The sequence below is a fragment of the Hermetia illucens genome, chromosome 2, assembly GCF_905115235.1.
Source record: "Hermetia illucens chromosome 2, iHerIll2.2.curated.20191125, whole genome shotgun sequence".
Lineage (NCBI taxonomy): Eukaryota > Metazoa > Arthropoda > Insecta > Diptera > Stratiomyidae > Hermetia > Hermetia illucens.
The window spans coordinates 177,191,959-177,210,356 of record NC_051850.1 but is presented as its reverse complement, the minus strand read 5'-3'; the positions used below and the strand labels follow the sequence as shown (position 1 = coordinate 177,210,356).

General features: G+C 45.4%; 2 protein-coding genes across 2 annotated transcripts; one reads left to right on the top strand and one right to left on the bottom strand.

Moving 5' to 3' along the window:
- Nucleotides 1-8,957: 8,957 nt before the first annotated feature.
- On the top strand, nucleotides 8,958-10,060 carry LOC119650453 (antigen 5 like allergen Cul n 1-like). The gene is made up of 3 exons (XM_038053307.1): nucleotides 8,958-9,131; nucleotides 9,310-9,692; nucleotides 9,749-10,060. The coding sequence occupies exons 1-3, from the start codon at nucleotides 9,012-9,014 to the stop codon at nucleotides 9,993-9,995; spliced, it is 750 nt and encodes a 249-aa protein (XP_037909235.1). The 5' UTR covers nucleotides 8,958-9,011; the 3' UTR covers nucleotides 9,996-10,060.
- A 6,570-nt stretch (nucleotides 10,061-16,630) lies between these two features.
- On the bottom strand, nucleotides 16,631-17,777 carry LOC119650450 (antigen 5 like allergen Cul n 1-like). The gene is made up of 3 exons (XM_038053305.1): nucleotides 17,599-17,777; nucleotides 16,999-17,381; nucleotides 16,631-16,942 (listed from the first exon to the last, which is right to left on the bottom strand). The coding sequence occupies exons 1-3, from the start codon at nucleotides 17,716-17,718 to the stop codon at nucleotides 16,696-16,698; spliced, it is 750 nt and encodes a 249-aa protein (XP_037909233.1). The 5' UTR covers nucleotides 17,719-17,777; the 3' UTR covers nucleotides 16,631-16,695.
- Nucleotides 17,778-18,398: the final 621 nt, after the last annotated feature.

Below are 18,398 nucleotides of genomic sequence, written 5' to 3'. Positions count from 1 at the left end.
GGAAGCATGTAGCAATCCGTTCTAGACAACGCGGAATACTAAAGAAAGTATTGTAGGAACTAATAAAGAAATGGTAAAAAAAATGTAATTTTGATTTGAAATTAGGGAAAGCATATTCGTCTTCTGGACTAGAGCACTTTATTGACTAAACAGCTCCCGCTGCATTTAATGCAGTGTTGGTAACTATAATCACCCTTCGAGTCTTTTCGACATAGTGTCTGTCCTCTATCCTCTGTTCTCTGTTCTCTGTCCTCTGTCCTCTGTCCTCTGTCCTCTGTCCTCTGTCCTCTGTCCTCTGTCCTCTGTCCTCTGTCCTCTGCCCTCTGTCCTCTATCCTCTGTTCTCTGTCCTCCGTCCCCTGTCCTCTGTCCTCTGTCCTCTGTCCTCTGTCCTCTGTCCTCTGTAATCTGTCCTCTGTCCTCTGTCCTCTGTCCTCTGTCCCCTGTCCTCTGTCCTCTGTCCTCTGTCCTCTGCCCTCTGTCCTCTGTCCTCTGTCCTCTGTCCTCTGTCCTCTGTCCTCTGTCCTCTGTCCTCTGTCCTCTGTCCTCTGTCCTCTGTCCTCTGTCCTCTGTCCTCTGTCCTCTGTCCTCTGTCCTCTGTCCTCTGTCCTCTGTCCTGTGTCCTGTGTCCTGTGTCCTGTGTCCTGTGTCCTGTGTCCTCTGTCCTCTGTCCTCTGTCCTCTGTCCTCTGTCCTCTGTCCTCTGTCCTCTGTCCTCTGTCCTCTGTCCTCTGTCCTCTATCCTCTGTCCTCTGTCCTCTGTCCTCTATCCTCTGTCCTCTGTCCTCTGTCCTCTGTCCTCTGTCCTCTGTCCTCTGTCCTCTGTCCTCTGCCTCTGTTCTCTGTCCTCTGTTCTCCGTTCTCCGTCCTGTGTCCTCTGTTCTCTGTCGTCTGTCCCCTGTCCTCTGTCCTCTGTCCTCTATCCTGTGTCCTCCGTTCTCTATCCGCTATCCTCTGTCCTGTGTCCTCTGTCTTCTGTCCTCTATCTTCAGTCCGCGGCCATCTATCTTCAGTCCTCTGTCTTTTATTCTCCGGTCTCTGTCTCCTTTCCTCTGCCCTTTGGGCCCTATTATAGTTATATTAGCTTCATTATGAACGCATTTAATTCAATTAAACGTCGAGCGGAGAAGCGACTTCACAGACGGAAAAAGGAAGCCTGGGAGAATCAACAAGTCTGTGAACTAGAAAAGTACAGGGAGCAACCGCGACAGGCGCGGAAGTTTTACCAACAAGTCAGCAGGATGAATCCTTATACACCTCGATGCTCATCCTGCCGAGACAAAGAAGGAAATCTGATTTCGGACTGAATGGGCATATTAGTGCGATGGGTTGAGTACTTTGATGAGCTACTGAACAACCAGAATATCCGCGAGTTGGAGGTCCCGCCAACTGAAGACGACGGACAAATACTGCCACCATCAAGTTTAGGAGAAACAGTCCCTGCAATTCATCGGCTAAAAAATCATAAATCGCAGGAGCCGATGGAATTACAGTCGAATTGATTAAATATGGAGGCGACCAGTTACACCAAGTGGTTCATCAACTTATGCTCAAGGTATGGGACAGCGAATCAATGCCTGATGATTGGCAATGAGGCATTATCTGTCTCATACATAAAAAGGGAGATATCACACAGTGCAGCAATTATAGAGGTATCACGTTGTTGAGTACCATCTATAAGATATTCTCCGCTATCTTGCTAGGCCGGATAGCCCCATACGCCCACAACGTCATTGGCCCATACCAAATAGGCTTCACTCCAGGCAAATCAGCAGCAGATCAGATTTTCTCTGTGCGGCAAACGATCGAAAAACTGTTGGAATATGGACAACAGTTGCACCATCTATTCATCGACTTTAAAGCCGCCTATGATAGCATAGCCAGGGTAAAACTGTACACGGCCATGAGAGAATTCGGTATCCCGACGAAATTAATAAGACTAACTAGGCTGACCCTGACCAATGTGCGAGGCCAGATAAAAGCAGCAGGATCACTCTCAAGACCATTCAACATCAACAATGGTCTACGACAAGGGGATGCGCTATCATGCGTCCTCTTTAACCTGGCCCTCGAGAAAGTGATCCGTGATGCTGAGGTAAATGCAAGAGGTACGATCCTCTTCAAGTCCACCCAACTACTGGCCTATGCTGACGCTCTCGAATCATGGGAGAACGACCCGAGACGTACAAACTGCCTTCATCCAGATCGAGCAGGTGACGCGAGATCTTGGGCTACACATCAATGAAGGCAAGACAAAATATATGGTGGCAACGTCAGCATCGAAGACAAATCAACCAACAACATCAAACCGCACTGGTCAAACACGAAGAAGAATAATTATAGGAGAATACAACTTTGACACCGTTGATAATTTCTCCTAACTCGGGTCGAAAATCACAACCGATAACAGCTACGATGATGAAATACATGCACGGTTGTTGTCAGCCAACAGAGCCTATTTCAGCTTACAAAGACTGTTCCGCGCGAAACGTCTCACCATAGGGTCAAAGCTCCTCATGTATTCCTCGGAAACTTGGGTTCTTAGCAAGAAAAATTGCGAACTCATGGCCGCATTCGAGAGAAGAATCCTCCGAAGAATTTTTGGCCCCCTACATGAGGATGGACGATTCCGTAGCCTACACAATGACGAAATCTATGAGCGATACCATGACCGTCCGGTTGTGGATAAAATCCGGCTCAATAGGTTACGGTGGGCGGGTCACTTAATCCGTATGGATGAGGATGATCCCACCTGCAAAGCCTATAAAGGTAATATCTATGGTAGAAAAAGAAGACGAGGGAAACCCTGCCTAAGATGGAGCGATGGCGTAGGTCAGGACGCTAGACAGCTTTTAGGGATATAGAATCGGTGGACCTCGGCGCAAAACCGGGATGTCTGGAGTTTCTTATTAAAGCAGGCCTAGACTGGATACGGGTTGTTGCGCCGTTGATGATAAAGGTATTGGAAATATCCTCCATGCCCCATGCGAAACTGGATGGAATTAAAACTAACCTCACCGTGTCTTTCTAACCACTCCGTGATGGCAGGAATGAGCCTGTGGGTCCACCGACCCTTTCCCAAGCGTTCCCGCCGCTCTTGCCATCTATTTATGGATCTCTTCCTCTCAGCGTTCTTCGTCTGCAATAATGGAGAGATTGACTTCGCATAGTATACGAGTATATTCGCCATCTCATCGCCGAGCTGTCAATCGGCATCATTCCAGAAATGACGAATGCTGCATCATCTGAGACAGTCCTGAAGGCAGAGCATACCCTCAGAGCTGTCCTCCTGTAGACTGCATTCAGTTTGCTGGTATTAACTGACATCTTCAATGCCTTGCTCCAAACTGGGGTCGCATAGAAGAGGTATGCGTTACCCCCCCACGTTCGGCATCATCCTCGCCAGGGTCATACTAGCAGTGGATGATTTATCACAAACATACTGTACGTGTTGCTTATAGCTGAGCTTCCTGTCTATCACCACCCCCAAATATTTGATGGTCGACTTGGAAGTGATGATATGATTCCCGATTCTAAAACAGGCGTAATTTCTCTTCCGGCGCTTCATGATGAGGACCGCTTCTGTTTTTTCCTCCGCAAGCGTCAGACCAGAGTTCTCTAACCAGCGTTTGACAGCACTGATTGCCTCGCTTGACCTTTCTGTCTGTCTGTCCGTTTGCCTGTCTGTTTGTCACACCCGATTTATTCGAAAACGGCTGGACTGATTATCACGAAAATTGGTACGAGTATGTGACCTGGTGTTCCCTTTACATGCAGCAAGTGTCGTCATTTTGTGTTAAGTTTAGCAGGGGGCTCCCCATACATGTGAATGGAGGGTGAACATTTTTTTCTTACAAAATGTGGCTATGTGGGGTATCAAATGAAAGGGCTCAATCAGTACTTTGGTTCCATATTTGATATTAGGTGCAACATAGCGCAGTGAGGGCTCAAAATATAACCACCAAAAAGCGTAACAGGTCTTGTTCTCAGAACCTATTCAACTGAAAAATCTGAAAAAAAATGACAATGGTGCATCTCTACGAAATCTGGGCCTCAAAGTACATCCGGTTCCGATACCTGCACAAATAAAGTTAATAATAGTATATTTCCATATTTTAGAAATTGGCCCGGCAACCCCCTTTATGTTCATTCCGGAAGTACAAAATTTGGCGTGGGTGTAATGGATGACATAATTCACAATTTGGTTTGGTGATTTGAAGATAATCCAACTATTTTTAACAAAGGCGGTGAAACTTTTGCCATTTTTATGAGTTTCGTGCATTCTACAATCTGCATGACTTTATCATCATATATCAATTCATCAAAACCTCAACGAAATGAGTTCTTATGAATGGAGTCGCAATGAATAATTTTGTTTTAGTTTTTTAGTCATTTGTATATGAATATCAATTACTTCAACCAGACATGTGTGTATATTGGTGTATAGTATATGCGTGCTAATGAAGTTTGCGGGTAGTGTCTAATTCCTCTCCTCTATCTTCTATCTTCTATCTTCTATCCTCTATCCTCTATCCTCTATCTTCTATTCTCTATCCTCTCTCCTCAATCCTCTATCCTTTATCCTCTATCCTCTATCCTTTATCCTCTATCCTTTTTCCTCTATCCTCTATCTTCTCTCCTCTATCCTCTGTCCTCTGTCCTCGCTCCTCTCTCCTCTCTCCACTCTCCTCTCTCCTCTCTCCTCTCTCCTCTCTCATCTGTCCTCTGTCTCTGTCCTTTGCCCTTTGTCCTCTGTCCTCTGCCCTCTGTCCTCTGCCCTCTGTCCTCTGTCCTCTGTCCTCTGTCCTCTGTCCTCTGTCCTCTGTCCTCTGTCCTCTGTCCTCTGTCCTCTGTCCTCTGTCTTCTGTCCTCTGCCCTCTGTCCTCTCTCATCTGTCCTCTGTCTCTGTCCTTTGTCCTTTGTCCTCTGTCCTCTGTCCTATGTCCTCTGTCCTCTGTCCTCTGTCCTCTGTCCTCTGTCCTCTGTCCTCTGCTCTCTGTCCTTTGTCCTCTGCCCTCTGTCCTCTGAACTCCGCCCTCTCTTCTTTGTTCATGGTCATCGGTCCTCTGTCTCCGTCCTCTGTCCTCTATCCTCCGTGAACCGAGAACCCTCGGCAAGGCCACTCTCGTTTCCTTCTACTGTCCTTTGCTTCCTGGAAGAAAGGCTTCAGCTAGCCCAAAGAGATCCTCTTGGGCTTGCCACCGACGTCCAGATTGAGCGAGTGCCCCCGACGCACGAGTGCCTTGTAGGGGTCCCCATATGGTAACTGTGGCTGTCTCCGGAGGGTATCAGGCCTCACCACAACGTAGGTACAAACTTCAAGTTGCCCAGGGGTGTAGACCACTTGCTGCGTGTGACGAGATGGCGGAGGTGGTTTGAATTTAGGCACAGTCTTTCGTGGTAGGTGCATCTATCCGACCTCTCCTAGGCTGTCGCTTATGTCGAGGACCAGGACGGCAGGGAGTCGAAGGTTTTTGTCCATACACTAGCTCAGCAGGGTTGTCAGCAGAAGGCTGTATGGAGGCCAAGCAAAACGAAAGCAAGAACTGCGACCAGGACGGCTCGTCGCCAGGCGTAATCGCCGCCTTCTGCGTTCGTTACCAACGTTCTAGCATCCCATTGGATGGCGGGAGGCATGCAGTTGTCCGCTGACGTTTGAATTCCAGGAGCTTTCCGAGCTCCAAGAGCATATCTAGTAACTTTACATATTTCGCGTGTGACGCAATCTAGAGCCGAAGATTTCCCGTCCTTGTTCATGGATGGCCAGAAATAGTTGATGTAAACTAACTGATTCGATTGTACGAATACCAGGATGGGCGAGATCGTGCGCCTAGCGAAACACTTTCTTACGAAAAGTGGCCGGAACATATGGCCTAGGTCCCTTTTCAGCAATCTCGCAATAGATAGAAAAATGTGAGTCGAAGGTAGGGAACTCCTTGAATTTGTATTTGGAGTCCGATTGCAGTCTCATCTGGCTAGGCAGCAGCCATTGCGAAAAACCGACTGAGGCTAGGATGTTGATCTCGGAGATCCGACATAAACCTTCAGCGACTAAGTTGTCTTTACCATGTTGAATGTCCGATATAAACTGACTTATATAAGCTAAGTGCCGAAGTTCGCGTGGTGATGCTTTATCGGGCTTTTGCCGTAAGGCAAAAGTTAAAGGCACGGCCTGTATTCAAGGGAATACGGGAAGTGTTTAACACTCAAATACGCGGCTAGTAATTCACGATCATAGGTGCTGTAATTCCATTGAGCGGGATTCACCTGCTTTGAGCAGAAACCCTGTGGTTGCCAACTTTGCCTCACCCTTTGGTGAAGAGCAGCGCTTACTGCTGTGTTTGAGGCATCCACGAACACAGCGAGAGGTGCACCTTGTTGGGGTAATGCCAAATGTGTGTAACGAACTTAATAGATTTAAATGGTCAAATGACCATCTTGAGTGGTCAAGATGACCTAGAGGAAAGAGCTATTCCAAAACCTAAAAGAAAATGGGTAAAGTTGACCATGAGACAAGACAATAATCTTGCCAATTCCCATGTATTAGTCGGAGACTAGGGTTCTTAGCAAGAAGAATGGCGAACTCTTGGGCGTGTTCGCAAAACCGGGATGTCTGGACTTCCTTATCAAGGCAGGGTCTTAGGTTATTGCGCCGTTTATAATGATCCGAATAATAGGGAATGAGCTAGGCCTTTCACGGAGAAAAATATGTGAAGGTAGATGCTTTGAAAATTGGACTTAAGAATAAATTTAAAGTCTTGCCAGCTTGTCGTGAAACTGGTAAAACTTTGTGGACCAGCAGCACCACTACTGTTACCGGAACGTCAACAACGCCTCGGATAAGGACTCACCCCACGGCACACTTTCTTCGAGCGCAGAGTCTGTCCTATGGCAGTTGGGTTTCAGCTCACCAAACCATACCAGCAATCACATTTCCCACGTTACGATCAGCTGTAAATTTAGGAGTCGTCTCTTCGATGTGCGAGAGGCGCTGACATCGCCTCGAAAAAGGTCACAATTTGATGGTCGCTCAAGTTTTCTGCCACTCCAGGCAAATCAGCAATAGATGAGATTTTCTCTGTGCGGGGAGCGATGGAAAAACTGTTGGAATATGGACATCAGTTGCACCATATTTTCATCGACTTTAAAGCCGCCTATGACAGCATAGCCAGGGTAAAACTGTACACGGATATTAAAGAATTCGATATCCTAACGAAATTGATAAGACTGACTAGGCTGACCAATGTGATCAATGTGCGAGACCAGATAAAAGCAGCAGGATCACTCTGGAAACTATTCAACATCAACAACGGTCTACGACGAGGGGATGCCCTATCATTTGTCCTCTTCAACCTGGCCCTGGAGAAAGTGCTTTGCGATGTAGATGTGAATACGAGAGGCACCATACTCTTCTCTCTGGCCTACGCTGACAATATCGACATTATGGGAGGAACAACCCGAGTCTACCTTCATCCAGACCGAGCAGGCGACGGGAGATCTCGAGCTACACGTAAATAAAGGCAATACGAAGTACGTGGTGGCAGCGTCAGCACCAAAAAGCAAAGAACGAGCCGCATCAAAACAATAAAGACAGGAGACTAAAACTTTGAGCCGTTGAAAATTTTTCCTATCTGAGGTCGAATATCACAACCGATAACAGCTATGACGATGAAGTGCGTGCACGGTTGCTGCAGCCAACAGAGCCTATTTCAGCTTACAAAAACTGTTTCGCTCGAAACGTCTTACCATAGGGTCAAAGCTTTCATTGTACAGGACTATGATCTTGTCAACCCGCATGTATTCTTCGGAAACCTGGGTGTTTTGCAAAAAAAAAAAAATTGCGAAATCTTGGCCGCGTTCGAGAGAAGAATCCTCCAAAGAATTGTTGGCCCCCCATGTGAGGATACACGATTCCATAGCCTACATAACGACAAAATTTATGGGCGATGCCACGACCGTTTGGTTGTGGATAAAATCCGGTTGAACAAGTTGCGGTGGGCGGGTCACTTAATCCCTATGGATAAGGATTATTCAGCCCGGAAAGTCTATAAGGGCAATATCTATGGTAGAAGAAGAAGACAAGGCAAACCCTGCCTGAGATGGAGCGATGACATAGGTCAAGACGCCACACTACTTTTAGCCATATCGGATTGGTGGACCTCGGCGCAAAACCGGGATGTCTAGAGTTAATTATTAAGGCAGGTCTAGACCGGATACCTGTTGCTGCGCCGTTGATGATGATGATGCCATCTATTTACATTTCTTTCATCTTCTGGTGTTTTTGAAGGTGACATTATTGGTTCTTATGGCCAATCTCAATCTTTGCGGGAGTGTTGGGTATAATGCTTTTACATTCTTTGATAAACCGAACCGAAGTGGTTCATCGGATCACTAAGAAGGTTTAACTCCTCACTTAATGATATGATCCGCCGCTTTAAGGGCCCGCCGTTGAAAGGTGGCAATGGAAACAGATCCCTAAAAATAGATTCACGGACACCAAAGTAATCTGGTCCATATCTAAAAAATAACTCACTCCAATATGACCTTTTCAAAAGATTACTTTAGTTACATCGTCATCAACTTCAGCAGAATATGTATTGTATGTTTATCTGAAATATGGTGGTTCTATTTATGAACTTCAAAGATATTGCTTCAAATGGCTCATGAATAGAACAATAACGCCCAACTTATCTGCCTGCTTAAATGGATAAAGAATAGCTTATAACATATCTGGTTGCCACTACTCGATAGTGTACACTACAAATATACATCCACATTTAAAAAATATACAGTATCACCTGTTATCTTTTAATTGGACACCAATTTTTGGGAAATCATACCAAGTTCAGCGAAAAATATTTACTTTTCAACTGGGGAACTATTTTGATTAGCTAAATTTTATTTGCTGATTAAATATGAGCGATCCAACTTCTCAGTATAAAAGGAGAGCTTCCAACAGAGCTGGATAGTAGATTTCGTCGAAGTGATTCAGTTCGGAGATAGTCTAATTAAAATGTTCAAGTTTGTGTTCTTACTCGCCGTATCAGCAGGCTGTGCTTGGGGCCAGACTGCCGACTACTGTGCTACATCCTTGTGTAATGGATCCAAGCACATTGCCTGTGGAAACAATGGGGTAAGCCGATCCCGGAAGAACATGAATCAAAAGCCGAAATGGAAGAGTGTAACAAGGACTTTGCTCCTCCCTGCGTAGTGATGATGAGATGCCAGCAAAGTCCAAAAATCACTCCAGCTAATTCATGGCTTTACCTCCAATCCAATTCCCTTTCAAGTGATAGCCTTTTCCTTTGTAGGCTTTTGCATCAACCTGTGCAGCAGATAAGAAGTTAATAGATATTAGCTCCTACAAAAGTGCAATTGTAGCCAAGCACAACGGATATAGGAACACAGTCGCTGCTGGAAATCTACCTGGCTTCCTCTCGGCTGTTAGGATGGGAACCATGCAATGGGATGATGAGTTGGCATCCCTCGCTGCATTGAATGTCAAACAATGTGCCATGAAGCACGATGCATGCCGCAACACTGACCGCTTCAAGTGGTCTGGACAGAACTTGGCCTGGTACTGGAGTATACCAGCAGCTACCGTTGACAAGGCAATCAATAATGGAATTGAAAGTTGGTTCAATGAATACAAGGATGCTACCATGGCTCAAATCAACAGTTACTCATCTGGAAGGTAAGAATAAGAACCTTATCAGCATTATGAGTATTTCAAGCATGTTATCCTTCCAGTGCCGTTATCGGACATTTCACTCCAATCGTCAATGATCGTAACATCCGTGTTGGATGCGCTCTTTTGAGCCAAGGCAAGAACAATGGCGTCGAATACTTCTTCGCTTGCAACTATGCCCAGACCAACGTTTTGAACAGGAAGATCTACACCAGTGGTACCACAGCATCCCAATGCACCACAGGAACAAACCCCAGTTATCCAGCATTGTGCTCTGTATCGGAACCAATTGACCCTAATGTTGTTTAATAAACTATCTTCGAAGGGATTGATTAAAAAATAAAGTGTACCTGATTGGAATACTACACTAAAAAATGATGTGTTTCTTTGCGGAACATATGTTCCCTGTTAATCTTTTAAACCTTATTAAAATCGGTTTTGAGAAGGTGGAAATCTTCAGAAGACACTGGTCCGTAGACGCCAGCGTGTGGGATTCTTACCCACGAAAACCAATCTCCATCCTCTTCCCAAGTTCCGTGGAACCACCATACGGTATTATATCACGGGGCGGAGTCAGCTTATTTTAGCTTGGTCCCCTTTCGTCTCAACGCGGCGTTCTAATCTCCTCTGTCTTTCCCAGTTTGCTCTGAATAGATGCGACCATTGAGCCTTCCTGACATGCTAACATTCTTCGCACCAGATTTTTTGGTTCGAGTACTTTTCCTAGAGTCTCCTCTAGGTTCTTCCTTTCCTCCATAAACTTTGGACAGTGGATGAATACATGCTCTGGGACTCGATTGCAGTTTGGACAATCAGGTCAGGTATCTAGTTTAAACCTGTATAAGTACTGGCGATATCCGCCATGCCCCGTGAGAAACTGGGTAAGATTATAATTAATCTCTCCAACCATTCCGTGATGGCAGGGATGAACCTATGTGTCCACCGAACGTTCCCAACGCCTTTCGGCGTTCTTCGTCTGTGATAAAGGATAGATAGACTCCGCATTGTATATATTCGTCTTTTCATCTGCTGTCAATGTCAATGTCATTCCAAAAATGACGAATTCACCTTCATATGAGACGGCTCTGAAGGCAGAACACACCCTTATAGTTGTCTTCCTGTATAATGCCTTCCCCAAATAGGGATGGCATAAAGCAAGATTTAGCTAACCACGCTAGCGATAAGTAGCCTACAAGTATACCGTGTCCCTCCCATGTTCGGCATTATTACCAGGGCTACGGTCATACTTACCGTGAATCACTTGTCACGAGCATATTGCACTTTAAAAGTTAGCTTTGTATCTATCATCACTCCCAAGGATTTGATGGTCGGCTTGGAAGTGACGATGTGATTGCCGATTGTAATTCGCGTAATTTCACTTGCGGCGCTTTGTGATGAGGATCGCTTCCGTTTTTTCCTCTGCAAGTGCTAGTCCAACGCTCCCTAACTAACCTTTAAAAGCACTAATTGCTTTGCAAGAGTATAATTCACCATCCTCTAGATGTTTTGCGATTTCAACCAATGCTATATTATCAGCACAACCCACCTCCTTGGACCCCTCCGGAATCGGAAGGTTAAGTACACCATATCGTATATGATGTTCCATAGTAGTGGGCTGAGTACGGAGCCTTGTGGGACACCCGCGGAGACAACGTACTCCTTGGGTTCATCATCGGTATTATACCAGAGCGTCCGTTTTCGCAGGTAGCTATCGACAATAGCTGCCAGATAGGTAGGAACACCAATCGTGACCAGGCACATTTGTATAAGGTTCCTATAGGCCGGATTAAATGCAGTCTTTACGTCCTGGGTCACTACTACCTAATATTTGCTGGTACTGCCTCTTCCGTAAATTGCATTTTCGGCCAAGCTAGTAACCATTTTGATGGCATCAATGGCTAATCTGGCTTTACGGAACCCATACTGCCGATCTGAAAGGCCTCGCTGGTTCTCCACGATCAAGAGTAATCTATTGTAAATTACCAACTCTAATATTTTCCTCATAGTGTCTATAAGAGGTGGTTCACCAGGAGGTTTACCAGCCTTAGGCAGCAGTACCAGCTTCTGCCGCTTCCATGCTATAGGGGATATCCCCTCGAACATGCACGCTTCGAAGAATTCAGCAAATATTACCGGTCTGGATTTTACGGCGTGCTTAAGGGCTCTGTTCTGTATGCTGTTCAGGTCCGGAGCTTAGTTATCACTTATTCTGCTACCGATCTCCAACAGCTCATCCGTGGTCACTGCAGGAATTGCTGTCACATTCAGAGATCTCTCAAATGTGTCAGTGCCCCTTTCTTGCTTCTTGAACAAGAGAGCAGGGCACGTCATCTGTGGGGATGACCGTTCTCTCAACTGTCCCATCACAATCCTCTAGACGCTCCCCCACGGATTTAGATTCGCTTCTGGGCAGAGCTCCTTAAAGCATTCCCATTTACTCCGCTGAATGGCAGCTTGAGGTTTTTGCGTGCTACTTTGTAAGCATGTTTCATTTGTCCCTGGTCACTCTTTCCTACCGTCCTCTGGGTCGTTCGTCTGGCTCAGTAACAGGCTGACCGAAGGCTAGCCAATTCACTACCACACGAGTAGTTCATTCTGATGCCCTTCTCAGCTTTAGGTATCCTAATTCCCTGGCATGTGGCTCCCTCCTCCTCCTTCAAATATGATTGCCTGTTGATCACTGTCCATCAAGCCCTCGCTAAGGTGCGAAAGTATACCACGTGCCAGTGCAGGGGTGACAAAGGTCAGGTCTACGATCGAGGCAGACTTCCCTTTGCGAAAGATGCTCGGATCAGTTTCATCGGTCAAGACTAAATCCAACTGAACAAAAGCTTCTAATAGACTTCGGCCCCTGCGCTACTCTCCCTGCTTCTTCAATCAAGGGCTCAAGCGTTGAAGTCATCGACAATCACCTTTGGATTTGCAACGAGAACAATGTTGTCTAACATGCCTTCAAATTCAGACAATGTGGCACTGGGTGGGGCGTAGCAGCTGTACACGTATATACCGCTTATTTTCGAAACCACTGGCCGAATGACTCATGGAGCTTTGTATAGCTTGGCGACCGCATTCCTATATCGCTGCTCCACCAGTCGAGTCTGTGACCCGTATAGGACCGTCACGGTTTCTGTAGGGTTCACTTATGTCTGTCTGTCTGTTCGTGTCACACACACGGTTGGACCGATTGTCACGAAATTTGGTGACAACGTGTGGTCTGTGAATACCTTTATATATATCTAGTGGCGCTATTCTGTCTGGGGGGGCTCTCCATACATGCGAAATGGAGGTGCAATTTCTTTTTCACAAAATATGGTCATCTGAAAAAAGAGGAGCTTGATTCAAGGATCGTCGTAGACGAGCCGCATAACAGACCTGACCTGGGGCAGTGCTGGAATTGTCAAGAATTTGGTCATACAAAAATATACTGCAATCGACCCAGTGTTTGCGTCATTTGTGGAGATTGCAAGAAAAATAGGGACAATACTTATGCCAGAAACTGTAGCAATTTTTGTGAACCACATACGGCTGACTACAGAGGTTGTCCAGTATATGGTGAAATTAAGCAAAAATCACAACAGAAACAACGAATTCAACATGCCGAAACAAACACCATTTACCTCAGCATATCTGCGGTTGAAGACTCTAAAAACTCCAGCATATACTGGAAATACGACACTTCGTGTATGAAAAAGAAGCGTCGATAATGCCCATATCCGAAGCGCACCACACTCACAACAAATTTACAGATTGATGGGTATTTCTTCGACGATACTAAGAATTCGGGAGGAAAATCCCACGCCGGTACCAGAACACTGACCATATCCCGCATTACCAGTTATACAAGCTTAAATCCACTGTTGATGCGGCGTAGTTCCTGTACACTCTGTGCACTTTATTTCTCATCCATCTGCTGGCATTACCAGTGCTGATTTTATTCATCATAGCAATGTTCTGCCAGAGTACCGTAGTTGCAGCAGCAACATATCAGGATACAGCTGAGATGCAATCTCATCATTGATTTGAGATAGAATTCTCGGAGTTGCTAAAGATCTATAGAGCCTGGGCGTGGTTTGCAACTCACTGGACAGTCACGTGCGCGAATTGCGGGAAACGTTCGACGAATCTCTGGTGTAACAAGGGGTGGGAAGATGTTGTACCCGCCTCCGACGTTGCCTGTCGACCTTGCATTGGCGATAGGTTTACGCGGTAGCCTGAAGCAATACCTGTGCCCTACATTATGGCACAATCATGTGCCGAGGTCCTCCGTCGAGAGTGGATTCCGCAATCTCTGTTCCAGCCGTTATCACCTTGGCTTCAAGTGACATAGGACTACTGCATACCATCTACAATCCAATGGTATGCTGGAACGTTGGCACCGGACGCTAAGGGCCGCCTTAATGGTTTGCGACGATACGTCGTGGTCGCAACCCATGCCTTTCGTCCTCGTCAGCCTCCATACAACTCAATGAGAAGAGTTTACTGCTAACCCCGCGAAGATGGTGTAGCATCAGATTCGCCCGGTGACCCCCATTGGCGGTTTGCTTCGCTGAACCCGCGTGTTTTCAGTTGGAGTAATGTGGCGGCACATCAGAGGTGCGAATCTGAATGCCACCGCGAATTCGCCTCTGCTGCCGCATTGAACGGCCGTGGAAACAGCTGACGGCCTGACAGGAGATCGAGCCAGGAGATGTCCTGATGACATGAAAGTCTCTAGTAGACTGTCAGCCCGGCTGTAAAGTTTAAAAGTAAATAAAGTCATAGAAAGAAATAAAAAACGGTTGGAATATCCCCAGATTTTACGGGCAGTTGGCTCACTTCGGACCTCACATTGTTGTGGCGGGGTTGCCTGCAGTACTTTATCACTAAATAAGTGTCCAATATATCAATACAGAAACCACGAATTTCAACCCCTGGAAGGAGACACATCTAATCCGGCCTCTGCATCGACCAATGAATTTGGAGGCTTTACAGGATTCATGTTCTCCATGGAGAAGTCCATGAAAATCCAGCACCTAGTGCCTATGACCGAGTTATTGTGAAGGGAGGGCAGTGAATGTCTAAAAATGGGGCAAACTGGAAAGTCGACTATGGCTGGTCTCGTCTCTCAGATCCTTCACTCCTGCATCTCCTATGATGAGCGGAAAAAGGCAAGCTGGCGCTGTGAACGTAACTGGCCTAATATGTGAAGACGTACTCATTTGACGAGACAGAGCGAACCTATGGAAGCACCTATTGAAAGAAGAAGAAGCTTCTTGGAAATGAAGGATAAGCATTTGTGCACCAATAAAGGTGATAATATCTAAATAATTCGGTCGGAAGGAAGCGGGACATTCGATGGAACTCTCTTCTGGCCCTAGACTGTTTCTTCGCATGACCAGCTGCCTAACAAATCTTAGCTAGTTTGAGGAACTTAATCACGCTCTGGCGCTACACACTCTTAGCACGAAGTTTCAGAACTGTGGAAGACCGAAGATCAAAACAGCTTCTTCAGTGAAAGATTGCCTTGGAAGCTATTTTTCCTTTTTATTGGTTAAAAACATTTGGTAATCTATACAAATACGTATTTCGGGGACTAACTGGGAACCCTTCTTCAGTGTTTTATCTTTTGAAAAATTTTCTTGTCAATTTGGGTTTCCTGTGACTATAGTATCTTAATTAGGCTTCTATTCTTCTCGAAGTCCTTTTTAAAAGTTCCAACAAGGACTAAAAATTGTTGCCCATATCCGTGTTTAACCTTTTTTCGGGGGGAATTTTCGAGATGTGGAGACTCTCGTAGGAGTCTAGTTTCCTAACGTCGTTCACTTCCTACAAAATATTGGCGTTGTCCAACGACGATTGGTGTCCCTGCTCTATTAAATGTCTGTCAACTGCAGACCTTATGTGTGGGTTATTCTTATTTTTAGCAGATTCGGCCTCCTTTATGTGTCCTAACACCCTGGTGTGAACTAGCCATTTTATTTGTCCTACGTAAATATTGACGTAGTCTGGACAGAAAATCCTATAAATGCCGCTTTTTTCCGTACAATCTTTTTGGTCCTTGGCTGATTGTGACCGGGTCCTAAGTAGGTATCGTCTGCTGGTTGAGGTGACCTGGATTCTATGTATATGTAGCCGCTTTTTGTTGTTCTGCGTACGACCCGAGTAGGTTAATGCTGTTGTAATGTTCACCTCCTGGAAGAGTGTTGAAAATTGCTGTCTTGAGGCCTGGCGTAGTTTCTTTTTGATCCGATTTTTGATGAGGTGGAACATAAAACCTGGGAAACGCCTACTGAACCAACAGCGAGAGCTCTACTACCAAACTCTATCTCCACCTCCACGTGGTGACCGCTGGGAGCTCTATCTTAACGAAAAGCTGCAGACGGAGAAGCGTGAATCCCAGTCTCCCGCGCCTAGAACGGGATAAATTATACCAACAAGTCTTGCAAGTTGGGAAAAGAACTTGTTACCAAGCCACAACAGAAGCCTCGGATTGGACTGATAACACAACGATGAACCCGCCAGCGGCAACGGAATAACAATTTACGCCTTTTCTCATGGAACGTGCCCTCCTTGTGCAGAAATGGAGCTCCCACACAGCTAGCCGATATCCTGTCCTAATATAGGGCTTAAGTAATAGCGTTGTAGGAGATGTGGACTGGTTTCGTGGGGAGAGTCGCTACACGAAATAAGGCGAGGGCGGGTACAACATCTTACCATCCCTTGTTGTACCAGAGATTCGCCGAACGTTCGCCGCAATTCGCCCACCCTCTGTAGGAGCAGATGATACAGAGGTTCATTTGCTCAGTCCACTTCATCCGCTGTCTACGCGAACCTGCTGAAATGTTCGTCATGGCGTGGTGGCTAGATGTCAAACCCCTTTGCAATTAGCGGTTTCAACGCCGTGATTTAAAAAGAGAATCAACAACCTACAAATAACGACCAAGTCGTTGCAAAATTAAACTCTATTTTCCAGTGCAATATTTGATGAGGGTATATTTTATCTTTAATCAATTCCTTCGGAAATAGTTAATTAAACGACATTAGGGTCAATTGGTTCCGAAACAGAGCACAATGCTGGGTAACTGGGGTTTGTGCCAGTGGTACATTGGGATGCGGTGGTACCACTTGTGTAGATCTTCCTGTTCAAAACGTTGGTCTGGGCATAGTTGCAAGCGAAGAAGTATTCGGTACCGCCATTGTTGGTTTGGCTCAAAAGAGCGCATCCAACACGGATGTTACGATCATTGACAATTGGGGTGAAATGTCCGATAACCGCCCTGAAAAGAAAACGCGCTAGAAGAGCTCATAATGCCAATGAGGTTAAAATTCTTACGTTCCAGATGAGTAGCTGTCAATTTGGGCCATGGTAGCATCCTTGTATTCATTGAACCAACTGTCGATTCCATTATTGATTGCCTTGTCAACGGTAGCTGCTGGTATACTCCAGTACCAGGCCAAGTTCTGTCCAGACCACTTGAAGCGGTCAGTGTTGCGGCATGCATCGTGCTTCATGGCACATTGTTTGACATTCAATGCCGCGAGGGATGCCAACTCATCATCCCATTGCATAGTTCCCATCCTAACTGCTGAGAGGAAGCCAGGTAGATTTCCAGCGGCGACGGTATTCCTGTATCCGTTGTGCTTGTCAACGATTGTATTTTTATAGGAGCTGATATCTATTAACTTCTTATCTGCTGCACAGGTTGATGCATAATCCTATAAAGGGATAGGATTTAGTAGCTTGATTTCAAGTCATAGATTAACTGGAGTAATTTTCGGATGCGTATCCTTTATCATCTTATCGTAGTATAGTAGTATCTTAGGTCCAGGTGTAAATGGGATGAGGAACAGGTCCTTGTTACATTCTTCGATTTTATTTTTTGGTTTCTCGATTATCTCGGGAAAAATTCATATTGGTTTGATATCTACTTACCCCATTGTTTCCACAAGCAATGTGCTTGGATCCATTACACAAGGATGTAGCACAATAGTCGGCAGTCTGGCCCCAAGCACAGCCTGCTGATACCGCGAGTAAGAACACAAACTTGAACATTTTAATTAGACTATCTCCGAACTGAATGACTTCGAGGAGATCTACTATCCCAGCTCTGTTGGGAGCTCTCCTTTTATACTGAGAAGTTGGATCGCCTATATTTGGTCCGCAAATAAAAATTGGCTAATCAGAACAATTGATCTATTGGAAAGTGAATATTTTCGGTTAAATTTGTTATGATTTACTGTGGTGAATGTCTCATTAAAAGATAACAGATGTCATTTTCCGTACTACTGAATATTAGGTAAATAGATACACCGAGCGTTAGTCTTCTTTTCGTGAACCATGTGAGACAATATTTATGATATATATATAAACAGAAGCACTAAGTATACAGAGTATACTTTGTAGAATTCGTAGGCAAAATAAAGGCAACTAATGAAGTCGTATTCGGAGGATTATTTGATAAGATGGGTCCGATTATTGTTGTAGTCAAGAACCTGGTTTCAAACAATGGTTTCCACTGCCCCACTAATGGAGTCCTTTCATTTGACGTCGAACGTGAAAAAATGCACCCGTTTTCGCATATATAGAGAGCCCTTTAAATTCCTCCGAAAATGGCGCCACTTAAGTCATGTAAAGCGATCCACAGACCTCGCTTTCTCACCAAATTTCATGCCAACTAATCCATCTGTTAAGGAATAAATCGGGTGTGATAGAGTGACCGACAGACAGAGAGA

Bases quoted from the DNA above. Each gene is read 5' to 3' on its own strand.
- LOC119650453 (XM_038053307.1), top strand. From the start codon at position 9,012: ATGTTCAAGTTTGTGTTCTTACTCGCCGTATCAGCAGGCTGTGCTTGG. The intron at 9,132-9,309 runs GTAAGCCGATCC...TTTCCTTTGTAG, and splicing joins TTGCCTGTGGAAACAATGGG to GCTTTTGCATCAACCTGTGC. The intron at 9,693-9,748 runs GTAAGAATAAGA...TTATCCTTCCAG, and splicing joins AACAGTTACTCATCTGGAAG to TGCCGTTATCGGACATTTCA.
- LOC119650450 (XM_038053305.1), bottom strand. From the start codon at position 17,718: ATGTTCAAGTTTGTGTTCTTACTCGCGGTATCAGCAGGCTGTGCTTGG. The intron at 17,382-17,598 runs GTAAGTAGATAT...ATCCCTTTATAG, and splicing joins TTGCTTGTGGAAACAATGGG to GATTATGCATCAACCTGTGC. The intron at 16,943-16,998 runs GTAAGAATTTTA...TTTTCTTTTCAG, and splicing joins GACAGCTACTCATCTGGAAC to GGCGGTTATCGGACATTTCA.